Genomic DNA, 17,166 nt, shown 5'->3' on the forward strand with positions numbered 1-17,166 from the left:
GAACAATACTGGGAAAACCATACTGCATGAAGGTGTCTGGCCAATATATAAATAAAACTGCTTTTTTCATTGTTGCCCATCTTTTCATAAACAGCCACTGCACCACAAAATTCAAGCATCTCTTAGAGCCTGATTTTCCATTATCCTGCACCTTTGTGTAGTCATTGCACTAGTGCAAAGTATGCTTAAAATGCTGCCCTTCAGCTTTCTGAGCTTTTTACACAAGAAGTGAGTGCAAATCAGAATTGGTAGCATTTTATGGTCACTTTGCACTGGTTTTCCATTGCCCTATATCTTGTATAGTCATTCAGACCAGGCCCTTCATCTAAAAAATTAATTAATGGAGATATCCTATCTCCTAGAACTGGAAGGGACCTTGAAAGGTCATTGAGTCCAGCCCAGTGCCTTCACTAGCAGGACCAAGTACTGATTTTTCCCCAGATCCCTAAGTGGCCCCCTCAAGGATTGAGCTCACAACCCTGGGTTTAGCAGGCCAATGCTCAAACCACTGAGCTATCCCTCCCCCCCTATATTATGCTTTGAATCAAGCAAATTACCATGGTTTTATTCAATGTTTACTATTTAATATATTAAATGTAAAGGTCCATTACAAAGTGATATTTTAAACTATTGTTTTAATCTGCATACAACAGCAAATGTTCAAATGTTATCACCCATATATAAAATAATTACATGTTTTTATACATGGAACTGATTTGTTTTTCAAAATAGAAGAACCGAATATATATGTACACATTCTGTGCCGGTGATAGATGTGCTGTGTGTGGGGTGGGGTGTATGCAGATATAGTATGTATATGTCTCCATTCTCTCTCTCTCTTTTTTTTTTTTTAAACAGGAAATGTTCCATGGTCAACAGGTCAGATTTTTCCACAGGCACCGTGGGATTTTTTGAAGAGGAATAAAACAGAACACATAACAGTGTTTTTATTCGGTAAAGGCATTTGCAACTATTTTGTTTTTGAAAATTGAAAAATTCCATAGTAATAGAGATTATGTATCATTTGCTACCATTTTTTTCTTTAGAATTTCATACGACTTTCCTGCTTCCCATAAATTTGACATTCAGTTAGTAAAATAATTATCACTTAATTTGGTTAAAAGCAGATATGTGGACCTAGAGCGTTTAGAAACACGCGATAGCACTTAGGAGCTATAAACTCCATAGGTACGGTTATTTTATAATATCTATATCACCCATAGTACCTTTTAAACCTGTATTACAAGATACAGGTAATTCTTTTCATGATAAAAGAAGTTGATTAGCAACTCTGATTGAATATGTGATGTCCAAATAGAGTCTTAGAGATTCTTCAAGGTCTCACTATAGCTAGTATAGGAATGCTTGTTTGTTTATTACACATTCTTATAAATCATGAGGATTGCAGGTATTAGATAATAATATATGTATTTTAAAGGTCCTCAAGAAGGCTGCTTAAACAGTGTGACTTACGCATCTATGATCCACCTTCAGATACTGCAGAACTACCTCCGGCTGGTAGGTACCAGACCAACATCTGTCTGCTGGCTCTCATCTCCTTTAGGCATATGTGAAAACCCCTGCTTAACCCAGTCTGCAGTGCTTCTACCATCTCACCCTCCGTTTCTGTCTTTTGTCGCCTTATCGATGGATCGATGATTGATTAATATTGATTATTGATTAATCTCTTAGACCTCAGTGGTCAATAAAGGTTCAGTTTTTAGTAGCATCAGGAATATTATAATCAGTATCATTAGAATAAGAGACCCTAGAAGCACATGAGACACAATTGCAATTTTTACCAATTTCTTTTATTAACAAATCCACTAAACCAATAAATAATCCCACAAACACTAAAATATAATAGCAGATAGAGAGAGTGCAAAGTCTTTAACCCTATGGCTGGCATCTCTCTCATCTCCGACTGAGGGACCCTGGAATGTCAGTCATTGTCTTCCGCATTATCATCTTCATCATCGTCATCAAAATTCCGAAAGTAAGCCTCTGAGCAAATACCTCCCATTGAAATCCTCCCCTGAGGCCACAATTCCTCTACACTGCAAGGAAGTAATGAAGAATGATTGGGATAAGACAGACATGGGCAAGCACATTAACAGAAATTATCTTAGGTTCTGCGGGATCCAGGAACCAAAAGTCCCAATTACTGAGATACCAAAAGTTGACGCTGCCATAGTGTCCCTGGCTAAAGATATGGTTATCTCCTCAGAAGTGAAGTTCTAGCCTAAGGACTTCCCAGATACAAAAATGGATGCCACTCTCAAAAAAAGACTGTGAGGCCTCCTCAGCTTTCTCAGGGCATCACTAGCAGCTTTTTTTGTTTGTTTTTTTTGAGAGCATCTCTCTACTGGGTGGAAAACTCAGAGCTCTCAAAGGCAGAGAGCACTCTCACTTTGGCTCTATTTTAAAAAAAAATTACCTGGGAAGCAACGTTCATTGCTGACACCTCAATGGATGTAATTAGATTCTCAGGCAAACATATGGCCTCCAGCTCAGTGAGCAGGTGCCACCTACAGCTCTGGAAGATGGATAGCCACTCAAAGTGGGTGCTGTGCTTTGCCAAATTCACAGGAGCCCTGCTTTTCAGAGAGAAGTTATACAAGTTAGTGATAGACAATGCCGCAAAATCTTAACAGTTCCTTCCAACAGTACACCATGTCTTTAAAAGAGAATGCGGACTGGCCTTCAGACAAAGGTGTTCTTTTCGGCCTTTGGCCTTGCGGAATACAAGTGAAGAGACAGCAGATTCTCCAGAAGAATGCCATGGAACCAAGGCTTGGGAGGAAAGCCCCAAGGAAACCCTGCCTCTCCCAAAGTCCCCGTCCATTTGTAACAGAGACTGCATAGGTCTCCCCTTGAAGCTGAAGATTGGGAGCAGGATTTCCCATTTCCTGGAGGAATGGGTTGCTTCGACCCCAGACCAGTGGGTCAGGAATACTCACTTGAATTATGGGCTCCACCCTGTCCATTTCTCATCCAGACCCCTGTCACGCTGTCTGGTAGGCTCACCACTGAGAGTGCCAATCTGAGATCAGACTGTCAGAAAATAGGGCAGACACACCAAGTTGGTGGTATATTCTATGAGATTTTACAAAGCCAATAACAAACATGCACTCCTGGATTACTATATTAGTCTTGCCGTGGAGTCACAGACAGTCCACTTATGCTCTCTCAGGACCCTCTTTACCTCCCAGACAAACTAGACTTTGTGTTGAAAGGTTATTAAAACCCCAAATCACCTGACATTAGGTTACTCCCAACCCCAAGGGGTCGGTTACTCCAAGTCAATGAATACTCTGGATCTCACACCAAAAACAATGCTGAAAAGTAAATTTCTCTAGTAAACTAATTAAAGGTTTATTAGCTAAGAAAAAGAAATGAGTTATTAAGAGGTTAAAGCAGGTAAAGTACATTAACAGGTGAGTCCAAATTTGTAAACCCAAAGTGATAGCAAAGATGTAGTAATCTGCTAGTTTCCCATAAGTCTCTCAGGGTTGCCCAAAATGATTTTGGGGATTTCTGTCTTTGCATCTGGAATGCGCTCTGTAAGTGTCCATGGCAGCTCATCAATACAGGATTGATCCGGGGGGAGGGATAGCTCAGTGGTTTGAGCATTGGTCTGCTAAACCCAGGGTTGTGAGTTCAATCCTTGAGGGGGCCATTTAGGGATCCGGCGGGGGAGGAACTGTCAGAGACCATACTTGGTCCTGCTAGAGAAGGCAGGGGACTCGACTTGATGACCTTTCAAGGTCCCTTCCAGTTCTGTGAGATAGGTATATATTATATATCAGGGGTCAGCAACCTTTCAGAAGTGCTGTGCCGAGTCTTCATTTATTCACTCTAATTTAAGGTTTTGTGTGCCAGTAATACATTTTAACGTTTTTAGAAGGTCTCTTTCTATAAGTCTATAATATATAACTAAGCTATTGTTGTATGTAAAGTAAATAAGGTTTTTAAAATGTTTAAAAAGCTTCATTTAAAATTAAATTAAAATGCAGAGCCCCCCGGACCGGTGGCCAGGACCTGGGCAGCATGAGTGCCACTGAAAATCAGCTCACGTGCCGCCTTCGGCACACGTGCCATAGGTTGCCTACCCCTTTTATATATATCCCTGGATTCAACATTATAGCGTCTTCCACGGAAGGCAATTAGGCGAGTATTTTCATTCACAGTGGGGCTCTTCCTTTGTTGGCTAAATGAAAACGGAGCTTGTGAGCTTTCAGTGTCGAACATAACAATCCATGCTTTGAAGTTAGCAATCTTTTACATTTTCCAGGCTCCAGTCTCATGTGATGGGCAGATGTAATGTAAATACAATGTGATAGCCAAAAACAATCCTTCATTAGTTTTCATTAAGTTTTACACATTAAATAAATTTTCCTCCTAATACTAACACACCTTTGATCTAGGATTATCTCACTGAAGGGTGTACATAATGTAATTACATGTGATAGCAGACAACAGCATACAGATAAGTGAAAACAGTACAATCAACATTTTTGATCTATTCGAACAAGTGAATTGGCTTGAACACACTAAGACCTTTTAACATTTCTTTGATATTCACACACAAGTGAATTGCCCTGTTGCTCTAGCCTGAGCTGGCAATCTGTTAGACAGCATCACACCCTTGAACATCTTGAACAACTCTGTAAAACTCTAATCCAGAATGAGATTTCTCACCTCCCAGATATGGGAGTAATAGAGAGCATTCCCTCAGAAGAAAGGTGCTACTCCATCTTTATCATTTAGAAGTGTACGGAAGGAGTGTGAGCCAATCCAGATCTCAAAAGGCTCAACAAGTGGATGAAGGAAATGTAGTTCCAGATAGAGACTCTAACTGCTACAGTGTCATCCCTGTCCCCAGGGGAATCTTCTGACTTCAATGGATCTGACAGATGCACATATCCACATCCCAGTAAGACCAGGCCATTGCAGGTTCCTAAGGTTTGCCAATGGCAGGTAGCAGTCTCAATATCGGACACTCCCATTCAGTTTGTCATTGGCCCCCCGGGATCTTTACAGAGATGGTGGTGGAAATCTTAGGCAGACTCACGTCACCTATACACCTTCCCGGACAACATCTTAATCAGAACTCTGCCCCCAGCAACAGCACACAGAACTACAATCCTCGACCTTGAATCTCCTGCAGGAGTATGGCTTTATTATAACATCAAAAAAGCTTAGAGAAGAACCACATCCTGATTGTCAGACAACATGATCCCAGTCACATAAGTGAACAACCAAGGGGGCAGCAAGAAGCCCAGTACTACAGGCTGAAGCAATGGAAATCATGCAGTGGGTGGAGAGTTCTCTCCTCTCCCTCAGGGCAACTCACATAAAGGGGGAGACCTGAACTAAAAGGCAGACTAACTCAGCAGGCACAAGGTGAACAGCTGCAAGTGGTGCCTGAATCAGGAGGTCTAGTTAATCATCCAATTGTTTGGCCTTTCCTTAACCATTTAAGAAGCACATAAATGTGTAGAAATCAAAGTAATTCCCCAGGGAAGTGAACCCCAGATCTATGGAAACAGGTAGCCACAGGGCCCCCTCTATGTATTTCTGCCCTTTCCATTATTAGGGAAGGTGATCCAGAAAAAAAATTAGAACAGGACAGTAATATTGGTAACCCCTGGTTTTGGGACCTGATAGAGCTGAAATTGGGACCACCACTAAGCTCCCCAAAAGACCAGAAATCCTTTCCCAAGGCCCTCTACTTCATCTGGACCCAAAGTGTCTGCACCTAACAGCCTGGGTATTGAAAGGGAACCACTAATATTGGTGGGTATATCCTCCAGAGTCACCAGAACACTTCTTTCTTCTAGAACAGTATCAACCTTGAAAACATGCTTCTTTAATTGGACCAGGTTTTGCGACGGTGCCAGGAACATGAAGCAAATTCTGTAATTCCTCTATCTGAATTTTCTCCAAGAAGTCTTCAACAAAGGTCTCCAACCCAGCATCATTGTGCATCGTGTATGCCCCTAGTAAAATGATGTTCACAGGATCTAAAGATTTCCTGGCAGGAACACCTAGGTAGCCAGATTCCTTAGGGCAGTCCAGATGGCCAAACCAGTGATTAGATCTCCTTTTCCCAAGTGATTGCCACTTGTATTGAGACCCTTGACAAACCATCACTTTGAACCACTGACATCAATATCCGCATTTTATTTGTCCATCAAAACTTGATTTCTGATAGTCATCACATATACCAAGTGAGTGTCAGAGCTGGCAGCACTCTCCATGCAGGAACCTCATTACAAGTTTCATAAGGACAAGGTGGTGCTCAGAGTTCTGGAATTGTTTATCCCGAAGGTGGACTCTCCTTTCCACACTTCCCAAGAAGTGGTTCTAGCTTTATTCTGTCCAAATCCACAGCATCCCATTGAGGAGAAGTGGTACATCTTAGATGTCAAAAAGACTCTGAAAATGTACTTCAAATGTACAGAATCCACAAGGAGATCAGGGGGCCCATTTGTATCCTGCTATCTGAAATACCAATGACTCAGAGCTTCCAGGTCCTCTCTTGCTAGTTGGATTAGACTAGAGGTAGGCAATTTATGGCATGCGTACCGAAGGCGGAACGCGAGCTGATTTTCAGTGGCATTTACACTGCCCGGGTCCTGGCCACTGGTCCAGGGGGCTCTGCATTATAATTTAATTTTAAATGAAGCTTCTTAAACATTTTAAAAACCTTATTTACTTTACATACAACAATAGTGTAGTTATATATTATAGACTTATAGAAAGAGACCTTCTAAAAACTTAAAATGTATTATTGGCATGCAAAACCTTAAATTAAATATAAATGAAGACTCGGCACACCACTTCTGAAAGGTTGCTGACTCTTGGATTAAACTATGTATTGCGAAAGGCATCGGAGATTCTGGTTTCAGAAGAGGTATGGGCACACTCCACACAATCCTTGGAGACCTTGTGGGTAGAAAAAGCTAATGCATCCTCAGTAGAAAGTGTAAGGTGGCCACCAGGTCAAGTGCTACCATCTTTATCAAGCGCTACAAGGTGGACTTCCCATCCACTGCAGAAGCTTCCTTTGGCAGGAATGTGCTACAGGCGATGGCCTGGAAATGATTTTGTCCTTTGAGCAAATATTATTGGTAGGAGGAATACCGTTTTCCCTTTTTCTGCCCTTTTCTTAACCCTCCCAACCTCTGTTCATTGCTCGCTACTTTTTAGATGTCAAGAAATGTGGGAGATGCTGGGCTGCAGAATGGAAAATTTATTATTATTAATTTCCTTTCTTCTAACAGTGTTTCTCACATTTCTACCCACATGGATGGCTCATAAGTCCAGGGTCAGAGATTAAGTGGAGTCATTACAATAGGACTGTCTTCCTTTGTCTACTGTACATAGTTATTTCATTATCTCTGTAAGATTTGTTAATGTTATATCGGTTTTACAGTTTGGGAATAACTCATTTGGAAGAAATCAGGAGCTGAGAGAGCATGGCTACACCATGCAGCTCCAAACTCTGATCTGTCTTCATGAGCTGCAGAAAGTGGAGAGCAGCCCAGATGTCATCAAGAATTGTGGGAGATGCTGCTAATAGAAAGAAAAAGAGAGAAAGAAAGAGAGAAAGAAATTTCATTAAGAAATTTTCTATTCTTCCAAAAGACCTTTGCAATGAAGAGCATACAGTGACTTCAAACGATTTCCAAACAAAAATCAAGGAACTCACAAGACGCATGCTCATTTCCATTGTTCGTAAACATTGATTTCCATTGCATCTACTTAATCCCTCTTCTTTCATTTGTACTTTGTTTAAATGGTGAGCTCCTTGTGTTAGAGACCTTGGCTTCATACCCATTTGAAAAGCACCTAGCATATTGATTATGCTACACAAATAATAAGTAATAGGTTGGCATCTGTGATATGTTCTTCATTAGCAATGCTGTACAGGTATATTCCATGCCCCAAGGGCATTTCATATTAATATATTAGGTGTGTGTGCTCGCCACATGCACTGCTGCTGGAGGTTTTTCCCTTAGCAGTATCCATAGGGGACCAGCTCTGGCACCCTCTGGAGTGGTGCCCGCATGGCATGGTATAAGGGGCACCGCTGGCTCCCTCCACCCTCAGTTCTTTTTTACTGCCAGTGATGGTGCTGGAACATCTGCTGCTTAGGCTAGCATTGTTTTATTCTCTGTTCTTGCGAACTTTGAAAACCTGTAATATAGTTAAGTATCAGATGGGTAGCCGTGTTAGTCTGGATCTGTAAAAAGCAACAGAGGGTCCTGTGGCACCTTTAAGACTAACAGATGTATTGGAGCATAAGCTTTTGTGGGTGAATACCCACTTCGTCAGAGGCAAAGTAAGAATATAGTTGTACATGTTTAGTAGTTGAATTAGTTACCCTTAGTAGTAGTTCTCGAACTCTTCCTTAATCCCGAATGGGACTCAGCTCGGGGACGGAGCATGTGATCGTTTAAGCCCTGCGGTCGTTGTAAATGGCCTGTGCCGGTCAGCAATCCGCCTACTAGCTGCTTACAGTGCTTGGGCGAGTGGCACATAAGCGACAAGTGTTGTCTTTGTAAGTCCTTCAAACCTAGGATGAAAAAGGAGTGGAACAATCACTTAAAGGTGTTCCTGATAGAGTCGGAACTCACTCCGGCACCGGAGCAACAGCCCAACTTGGCACCGAGCACCGTGGTGTCAGTGCACAGCGCTCTGCCGGCGCCATCCATGAGCTGGCACCGGTCCCCCTCCATGACTCCAGCCAAGAAGCCGAAAAAGACAAGGAGGGGAAGATCCCCTACTTCCCGCAAGGGAAAAGATAGGGCTGGGAGCGAGTAAGGACCTGCCCCGGGCAGCTCAATGCCCCCTTTGGGAAGTTGGGCCCCAGCTCACGCTGACTGGTGCAGCCCATCCCAAGATTTGCCTGCAATCCAGATAGCGGTACAGGCCTCCGGCAGCTCCAAGTGCTGTCGACGCCCGAGGCTCTGCAGGCAGCTCAGGAGACCCTGACGCTTCCAGTGCCACCCACACCGGCTCCAGCGGTACCCAGGTCTCAGGGTAAACCCACCTTGGGACTTCCGCTTGTGTCCCCGCCTCAGCGACACTGTTCCCCATCGCGAGGAATGTCCCACCACTGCTCCCCCTCCAAAAGCCATCACGCCTCAAAGAAGCAGGCTTAACGGAGCCCTCTTCAGTCCCCAGACCTTGTGCACAGACAGCAGGATTCAAGGTGTACTTCGCTGGTAGCCTGGCGCAGATCCACCGAGGTGTGCACCCCGTGCAGAAGCATTGAGACTGACCCCTCACATCGCCGACAGCTCAGTACAGATCCTGGGACTGATCCAGGGATCGAAGCCACTGGACTACCATCGTCGATCTCCAAGACTGGGATCGCCATGTTCAGGGAGTTCCTCCCTGCAATCGGTGCGTGATAGCTCCCGGACCCAGTACTGGTCGGGTAGGGTAAGGCATAGATCACCGGATTTCTGATGCCGATCCTCCGAACACCATCTGTCCCCGAGACTCCAACCAAGACGTTTGTCCCACTCGGACAGGTCTGCCTCCAGGCGCAGCGACCGGCACTGATCAGATAAGAGCTGCCACTCCACCCGATCCTGGTTACTGGGTAGTGACTGCTCCGGCTATAGCTCAGCACCGAGCAGGGCTCCCTAACTGCGGGACAGCCTCTGGTGCCTGCGGTGCTGCCTACATCATCAGCACTGAAACCTGCCCCAGGGCCCCAGGCACAGTGGCCAGTGCCATGGAACCCCTGAGGGTTCACCCAGCCTTCCCAGGCTGCACGCTCGGTGTTGGAAGCCTCAGACAGGCCAGCGGCCTCAGCATCCCACCCCTCTAGTGCCTGAGGGGGTAAGGACCCCACAGGTCCAGGAGGACCCAGGGGAGTAGACTGCTGGCCCACCAGTGGATGTGAAGGTTCCTGCGGTACTGGCATTTTCCTCATCGCCAGACGAGGCTATCATGGAGCCCCCTCACCCAGTTCCTCAAAATGATTCTAAGGCGCACCAGGAACTATTGAAGAGGGTTGCATCTAACCTGGGGCTCCAGGCTGAGGAGTTGGAAGAACCTTCTGACTCTTTGTTTGATGTCCTCAGCCCCTGCCAGAGTGGCCCTATCCCTTCATGAGGGGGTATCAAAGATTACCACCGCCCTGTGGCAGACTCCCTTCTCCTTGCCCCCAATCTCTAAAAGAGCTGAACACGATACGTGTGCCAACAAAAGGGCATGAGTACCTATACTCCCACCCGGCCCCCAATTCCCTTGTGGTTGAGGTGGTTAACCACAGAGAAAGGCGAGGTCTATCCGGGGCTACCCCCAAAAATAAAGACTCAAGGAGGCTGGATCTTTTTGGGCATAAGATTTATTCGTCTTCCAGCCTGCAATTGAGAGTGGCCAATCATCAGGCCCTCCTTGGCCACTATGATTACAACATGTGGCAGGCCATGGCCAAGTTCAAGGCTTCACTATCCAAAGGATCCAGGAAGGAATTCTGGGTGATCCTCGAGCAGAGCACGACGGCGGCCAGAGCAGCCCTCTAAGTGGCTTCCGACGCGGCGGACTCTGCAGCCTGCACCATGGCCTCCACAATCTCCATGTGGCGAGCTTCCTGGCTGCTTCTCTCGGGCTTGTCCACCAAGGCTCAGCAGTCGATTCAGGACCTTCCCTTCGATGTCCAGGCCCTATTTGCAGAACAGACTGATACCAAGCTGCACGGTTGAAAGGACCCCCATACCACCCTGAAAACACCAGGGTTGTACATCACAGGCCCAGCACATAAGTGGTTCAAACCGCAACAGCCTCAGGGACAAGGGAGCCAGTCTTGTAGGACCTGCCTCACAAGAAGGCCAATGGCTACAAGTGCTGCCCAAGCCACCACCCTCCACCCCCTGCTCAGTTGGGCTCCACCCGGAATAAGCAAGGGGCCAAGCGACCGTTTTGAGGGTGTCCCTGAGGGCAACCTACCAGTCTATTCCCCGGATCCATCTTCTCTGTTTTTTTCCAACCGCATTTTCTTTTGCCTACCTGCATGGACCATGATAACCTCAGACTGCTGGGCCCTGAACACAGCGGCGCAGGGCTACACCTTTTAGTTTCTTTTCTACCTCCCTTCCCCGTCGCTCTTCAGGGATCCTTCTCATGAGACTCTCCTTGCGCAGGAGGTCCAAGGAATGCTGCAGATATGGGCGGTGGAGGAACTTCCTCTAGAGTATAGGAACAGGGGATTTTATTCCCAATACTTTTTAATCCCAAGGTGGTCTACGCCCCATTCTGGACTTGCGAGACCTCAACAAGTACCTAAAGAAACTGAAGTTCTGCATGGTCTCCCTGGCCTCTATCATCCCCTCCCTGGATCCGGGAGACTGGTATGCCACCCTCGACTTAAAGGACACATTCTTTCATCTATCCATACCTCGACAACTGGCTGGTCAAGGGCAGCTCCAGGTCTCCGGTCCAAAGGGACATTGTGGTGCTGCAAGCCACTTGCCTCTCCCTGGGCCTACTGGTGAACAACAAAAAGTCCATGTTAGTTCCAGTATAAATGATAGAATTCATCGAAGCTGTGCTCGACTCAACCTGCACGAGAGCGTTCCTACCGCTTGAAAGGTTTCAGGCCTTGACAGACCTAATCGTGAAGGTGTCTGTGTTTCCCCTGACTACAGCCAGGGTCTGCCTGCGTCTGCTGGGCCACGTGGCAGCTTGCACATACGTTATTCACCATGCCAGGCTCCTCATGCGGCCCCTGCAGCAATAGCTGACGACTATCCTATTCTAGTCCGGGGATCACCTGGAAAAAATTATGACCATTCCCCCAGCAGTACTCACTTCGCTATGAGAAGGTCCTTGAGGGAGTTCTGTTCAACAGCCCCCCTCACTCCATCAAGTTGGTATCAGACGCCCCGGACCCTGGCTGAGGTGTGCACCTCGGAGCTCTTCAGATCCAGGATATGTGGTCCCTGGAGGAGATGGCACTCCACATAAATGTCAAAGAACTCAGAGTGGTCCAATTGGCGTGTGGTGTCTTCCTACCTCACCTTTTAGGCAAGATGGTGATAGTCCTGACGAACAACACAGCCTTGATGCTGTTCATCAACAGGCAAGGGGGAGCGCAATCATCGGCTCTCTGCCAGGAGGCTCTCCGGCTCTGGAACTTCTGCATCGACCATGAGATCCACCTGGCGTCAAGAGCACGCTAGCGGATCACCTCAGCAGGGCCTTCTCCTCCTCTCACCACGAGTGGTCGCTCCATTGCGATGTAGCCTACATGGTCTTCCAGAGGTGGGGAACTCCTCAAGTGGACTTGTTCGCCACCAGGCAAAACAGAAAATGTCATTTGTTTTGCTCTCGGCAAGGTCTGGGCAAGGACTCCTTCTCCAAAGCCTTCCTCCTGTCATGGTCAGGGGGCCAGATGTACGTGTTCCCTCCGATCCCACTCATCGCCAAGGTCCTGGCAAAGATCATGCTAACTCATGCCCTGTCTCTCTTGATCGCCCCGGCGTGGCCTCGCCAGCTCTGGTTCGGCACATTCATGAACCTGTCAGCGGCCCTCCCCTGTCCCCTGCCCAACTAACTGGACCTGCAGTAACAGGATCATGGTCGGCTCTTACATCCCAACCTTGTGTCCCTCCACCTCTCAGCGTGGATGCTGTGTGGCTGAACCCGGAAGAGCGGACCTGTTCAGAGGAGGTCCAACAGGTCCTCCTGCAAAGTAGGAAGCCCTCAACTAGACTGACTTACATGGCCAAGTGGACGAGGTTTTCCTGCTGGGCGTCCGAGCGTGGCATCTCTCCCTCGCGTTCTTCCATAGAGGCTGTCCTAGATTACCTACTTCATTTGAGGAACCAGGGCCTGGCACACTCTTCCATTAGAGTGCATCTCGCGGTCATCTCCGCTTTTCACCTGCCAATCCAAGGACAGACGGTGTTTTCCCATGACATGACTGTCAGATTCTTTAAAGGGCTCGAGAGACTTTTTCCCTAAGTATGGACTCCTGTTCCACAGTGGGATCTTAACTTGGTCCTCTCTAGGCTCACAGGCCTGCCCTTTGAGCCGCTGGGTTCCTGCTTCCTTTTCCACCTGTCATGGAAGGTCGCATTCCTGGTGGTGGTGACATCAGCAAGATGAGTTTCTGAAATTAAAGCCTTGACCTCGGAACCACCCGGACGGGGTTCAGCTGCGGTCCCACCTGGCCCTCCTGTCGAAGGTGGTGTCTACCTTCCATATCCTGATGTTCTGTCCTAAACCGCACAAGACCAATGAGGAGAGGCATCTTCATGTGTTGGACGTCTGAAGGGCCTTGGCTTTTTACTTGGAATGTACCAAGCCTTTCTGTAAATCAACTCAGCTCTTCATCGCTACAGCGGATAGGATGAAGGGCCTTCTGGTATCCTCACAGAGGATTTCCAATTGGTTTAACCTCGTGTTAGACCTGGCGGGGGTTCCACTGCTGCCAATTGTCAGAGCCCACTCAACTAGAGCACAAGCATCTTCAGCGGCCTTCCTGGCACGCATACCTATCCAGGATATCTGTAGAGCCACAACGTGGTTCTCTGTCTACACGTTAATGGCCCATTATGCCATCACTCAGAAGTCCAGGGATAACACTGGGGTCAGCAGAGCTGTGTTGCAACCTACACGTCCGTTAACTCCTACCCACCTCCATGGGTACTGCTTTGGAGTCACTTAATATGGAATGGACATGAGCAAGCACTCGAAGAAGAAAAGACAGTTACCTTTTCCGTAACTGGTGTTCTTTGAGATGTGTTGCTCATGTCCATTCCACAACTCTTCCTCCTTCTCCACTGTCAGAGTTTCTGGCAAGAAGGAACTAAGGGTGGGGGGAGCCAGTGGCACCCCTTATACCAGGCCATGCGGGCACCACTGCAGAGGGCACCAGAGCTGGTCCCCATCGGATATTGCTAAGGGAAAAACTTCTGGCATGGTGCATGTGGCGAGCACACACACCTAATATGGAATGGACATGAGCAACACATCTCGAAGAACACCAGTTACGAAAAAAGGTAGCTGTCTTTTAATGCTGGTATTTTGTTTGTTTTTGTTTAGTGCAGTACATATGGTAAGGTATAGATTATATTACTGTGAAGTGGGATGCTTGAGCTTTCTGATGGGATGAAGTGAATGTTTGGCTGAAAAGTATGAGACATTGAACTGAATTAATCAATCCGTTGGTTCATGAAAAACTATGTAACTCATTATTTCTTTCAAAATGGCCCTAACTTGTTCTCTGGACATCAAAAAACCTGACAGTCAAAAATGTTGACATTTTTCCACTAGTACTTTATAATTTCCATGCACCTTTTTTAGGATTCACAGGACTGTTCTGATTTGTCTTTGTGGGGAACAGGGGGAGCAAAGTATGCAGGGGAGTAGTATTATAGTTAAAAGATATTTTTTAAAACTCCAGCATGTACTGTATGGACAACACTTAAAATAACGTTTTCTCTTTTCAAAAGGACATTTTTCCTTCAATCCCTTATTTTCTGTCACATAAAAAATAAATTGTAAGCATGGAAATGAAGTAATTAAATTCATTTTTATTAGCTACCAATTTGATTGATTTATTGAAATGTAATATGCAGGTGATTATTAGCAACTTTAAAGAGGAAACAAAATTAAAGTTGGTTCATATCAGCCATTAATAAAGAAACCAACCCTATTCCTTACTGAGCAGCAGCTTTATTTGTATAAAAAAATATCATTTTTTGTTACACAAGTTATTTGGTGTATGAAAACTGATGAGAAAGCAAATCTGGGTAAATTAGCTTTTGGACGTCATTGTTTTCATAGCGATAGAGCCAGTTTAAACATAATTAAAACCCAAGTAAAAAAATACCTCCAGAGCCCTCTGCTGGTAAATTACGTAAACAATGTGTGCCTTAGATCTCAGCTGTTTGCAGGAGTCTGACAATTACCCAGTAGTTTAACTGTGCTCCCTTGACAGCTAATTACACATGAGCACTAAGCTAATATCATTTTACAAAGTGAAGGCCCACAAGTAATTTTGATTTGAAATGGATTTTAGTTCTCCAGAACATTATACAGTGCATTTGTGAGTTTCAATTAGAGATAAAGCTGTAGCTTTGTCATTCAGTTAAAAAAAATTAAAACACATTGAAGTAAAATCATCATAGAGAACTGGAAATATTTTTTTTAAATGTGTGCATTATAATAGTATGGATCAGGGGTCAGCAACCTTCAGCATGCAGCCCATCAGGGTAATCCACTGGAAGCTCCCAGTGGCTGCTGTTCGCTGTTCCCGGCCATTGGTTACATAAAAGTAGCAAGATGGTTATACAGTGAAAAAAAATCCTGTTCTTAAATAAGAGATACTGATGAATTTAGATAATAGGTAGTAAACCCAAAGCAGCTACCTTTAAATATGAATGTGGGATATTTGGTTTACTTTTCACACTTGTAGAGCAGGTATCTCTTTGCCTCTTCAGCATGCTTTTTATAATCCAAGTGGTCAAATTAAATTTAGGCAGACAGGTTCTAAATATTATGACACTGGGTTCCTATATTGTTAGTATAAATTATATATTTAGAGTTTGAGGAGTAGTTTTTGCCTCAACTTAAAATAAATGTGGCGAAAACTTAAATGTTGATGGTTTTTATAGAATTAATTTGGGTTTGAAGTGTTCTCTTGTAAATTCTGCCCACTCTATGTCATTGGATTTAATTGTTAACTGTAACCTGTCCCTATTGTCTGGGAGTGTCAAATTCAACCATTGATGGGACAAAAGAATGTTTTCGCATAGCTTTATAAATTAAGAACAATCCCATGTTATTTCTATGTAAAAATCTCTCTTTAAAAGCTGCAACACACCAATACTGCACATGTAGAACACTGTATTATAAGGTGCATAAGTTTCATACACTATCAGTGTTGGAAGGGACCTCAGGAGGTCATCTAGTCCAACCCCCTGCTCAAAGCAGGACCAATCCCCAGACAGATTTTTGCCCCAGATCCCTAAATGGCCCCTCAAGGATTGAACTCTCAACCCTGGGTTTAGCAGGCCAATACTCAGGCCAATGCGCTATCCCTCCTCCCCATGATTGTGAAGTGGAAAATTTCACATATACCTAACCCCTTGGGTTTTGGTTGTTTTGTTTGGATTAAAAATATCCAGGTCTGTGAATATTCATGTAAAGTTTACTTTGTTTATGTGTAGGTTGAACAATACCATAATGTCATCTTTCATGGTCCAGAAGGAAGTTTGCAAGACTACATAGCACATCAGATAGCACTCTGTATGAAGGTATTAAACAAGCATACAAAATAAATAATTCTAGAAAGAGAATGTAAAGCTTCCCTAAACCTGTGAATTTTCAACACAGAAAAAGCAAATGGCTGCTGGATTCACCTGTGAAATTGTTAAAGTTGAAGTGGATGCTGATTTCTCCAAGGAGCAGCTTGCAGAATTATTCATCAATAATGGTAAGATTATTTCAGCAGATCTATTTTGATCAGTAGAAGGCTACTTCTAAAGATGCTTTTGGAAGAAACATTAAAGCACGCTGTATAGCCTATGGCATGTTTTTAATAGAGTTCTGAAAATCTCACAAATTCTGGAGAAGGAAACAAGGCTCTCAAGTGAGCTAGTGCTAAAGATGGCAGTCCAGAAATGAGCTTTGTGTAAACTTTGTCTTTTACATTAATGGATTCTTAATATTTTTTCTCCTGTCCCCTTTCATGTTTCCTTATGTTAGTGAACATTTCACTTGATTTCCAAGGTTCAGAAATGTTGAACCAGAAATATAAGAACATTGCTACTTTATCATGCCTGCTGGCTGAATACAGCACTTTATTCTCCAGAGCTATCAGCAAGTTTAGGCTTGAAATTAGACGAAGGTTTCTAACCGTCAGAGGGGTGAAATATTGGAACAGCCTTCCGAGGGAAACGGTGGGGGCGAAGGACCTGTCTGGCTTTAAGATTAAGCTAGATAAGTTTATGGAGGGAATGGTTTAATGGGATAACATGATTTTAGTCAAATGAACAGCGTGCCATTGCTGGTAAATAGTATCAATGGCCAATGAGGGTCTGGCTGGAGAATCTTGCCTACATGCTCGGGGTTCTACTGATCGCCATATTTGGGGTCGGGAAGGAATTTTCCTCCAGGGTAGATTGGCAGAGT

At 44.9% G+C, this 17,166-nt stretch overlaps 1 protein-coding gene across 1 annotated transcript in view; it reads left to right on the top strand.

The window, feature by feature from the left end:
- CTTNBP2 (cortactin binding protein 2) overlaps positions 1–17,166 on the top strand; it is a 193,730-nt gene that overhangs the window by 130,750 nt on the left and 45,814 nt on the right. Inside the window, 4 exon segments of the mRNA XM_054023582.1 lie at positions 859–954; positions 1,439–1,518; positions 16,203–16,289; positions 16,369–16,468. Of these exon segments, the coding sequence (XP_053879557.1) occupies positions 859–954; positions 1,439–1,518; positions 16,203–16,289; positions 16,369–16,468 (363 nt within the window).

The sequence above is a fragment of the Malaclemys terrapin genome, chromosome 1 (assembly GCF_027887155.1).
Source record: "Malaclemys terrapin pileata isolate rMalTer1 chromosome 1, rMalTer1.hap1, whole genome shotgun sequence".
In the NCBI taxonomy this organism is placed as follows: domain Eukaryota; kingdom Metazoa; phylum Chordata; order Testudines; family Emydidae; genus Malaclemys; species Malaclemys terrapin.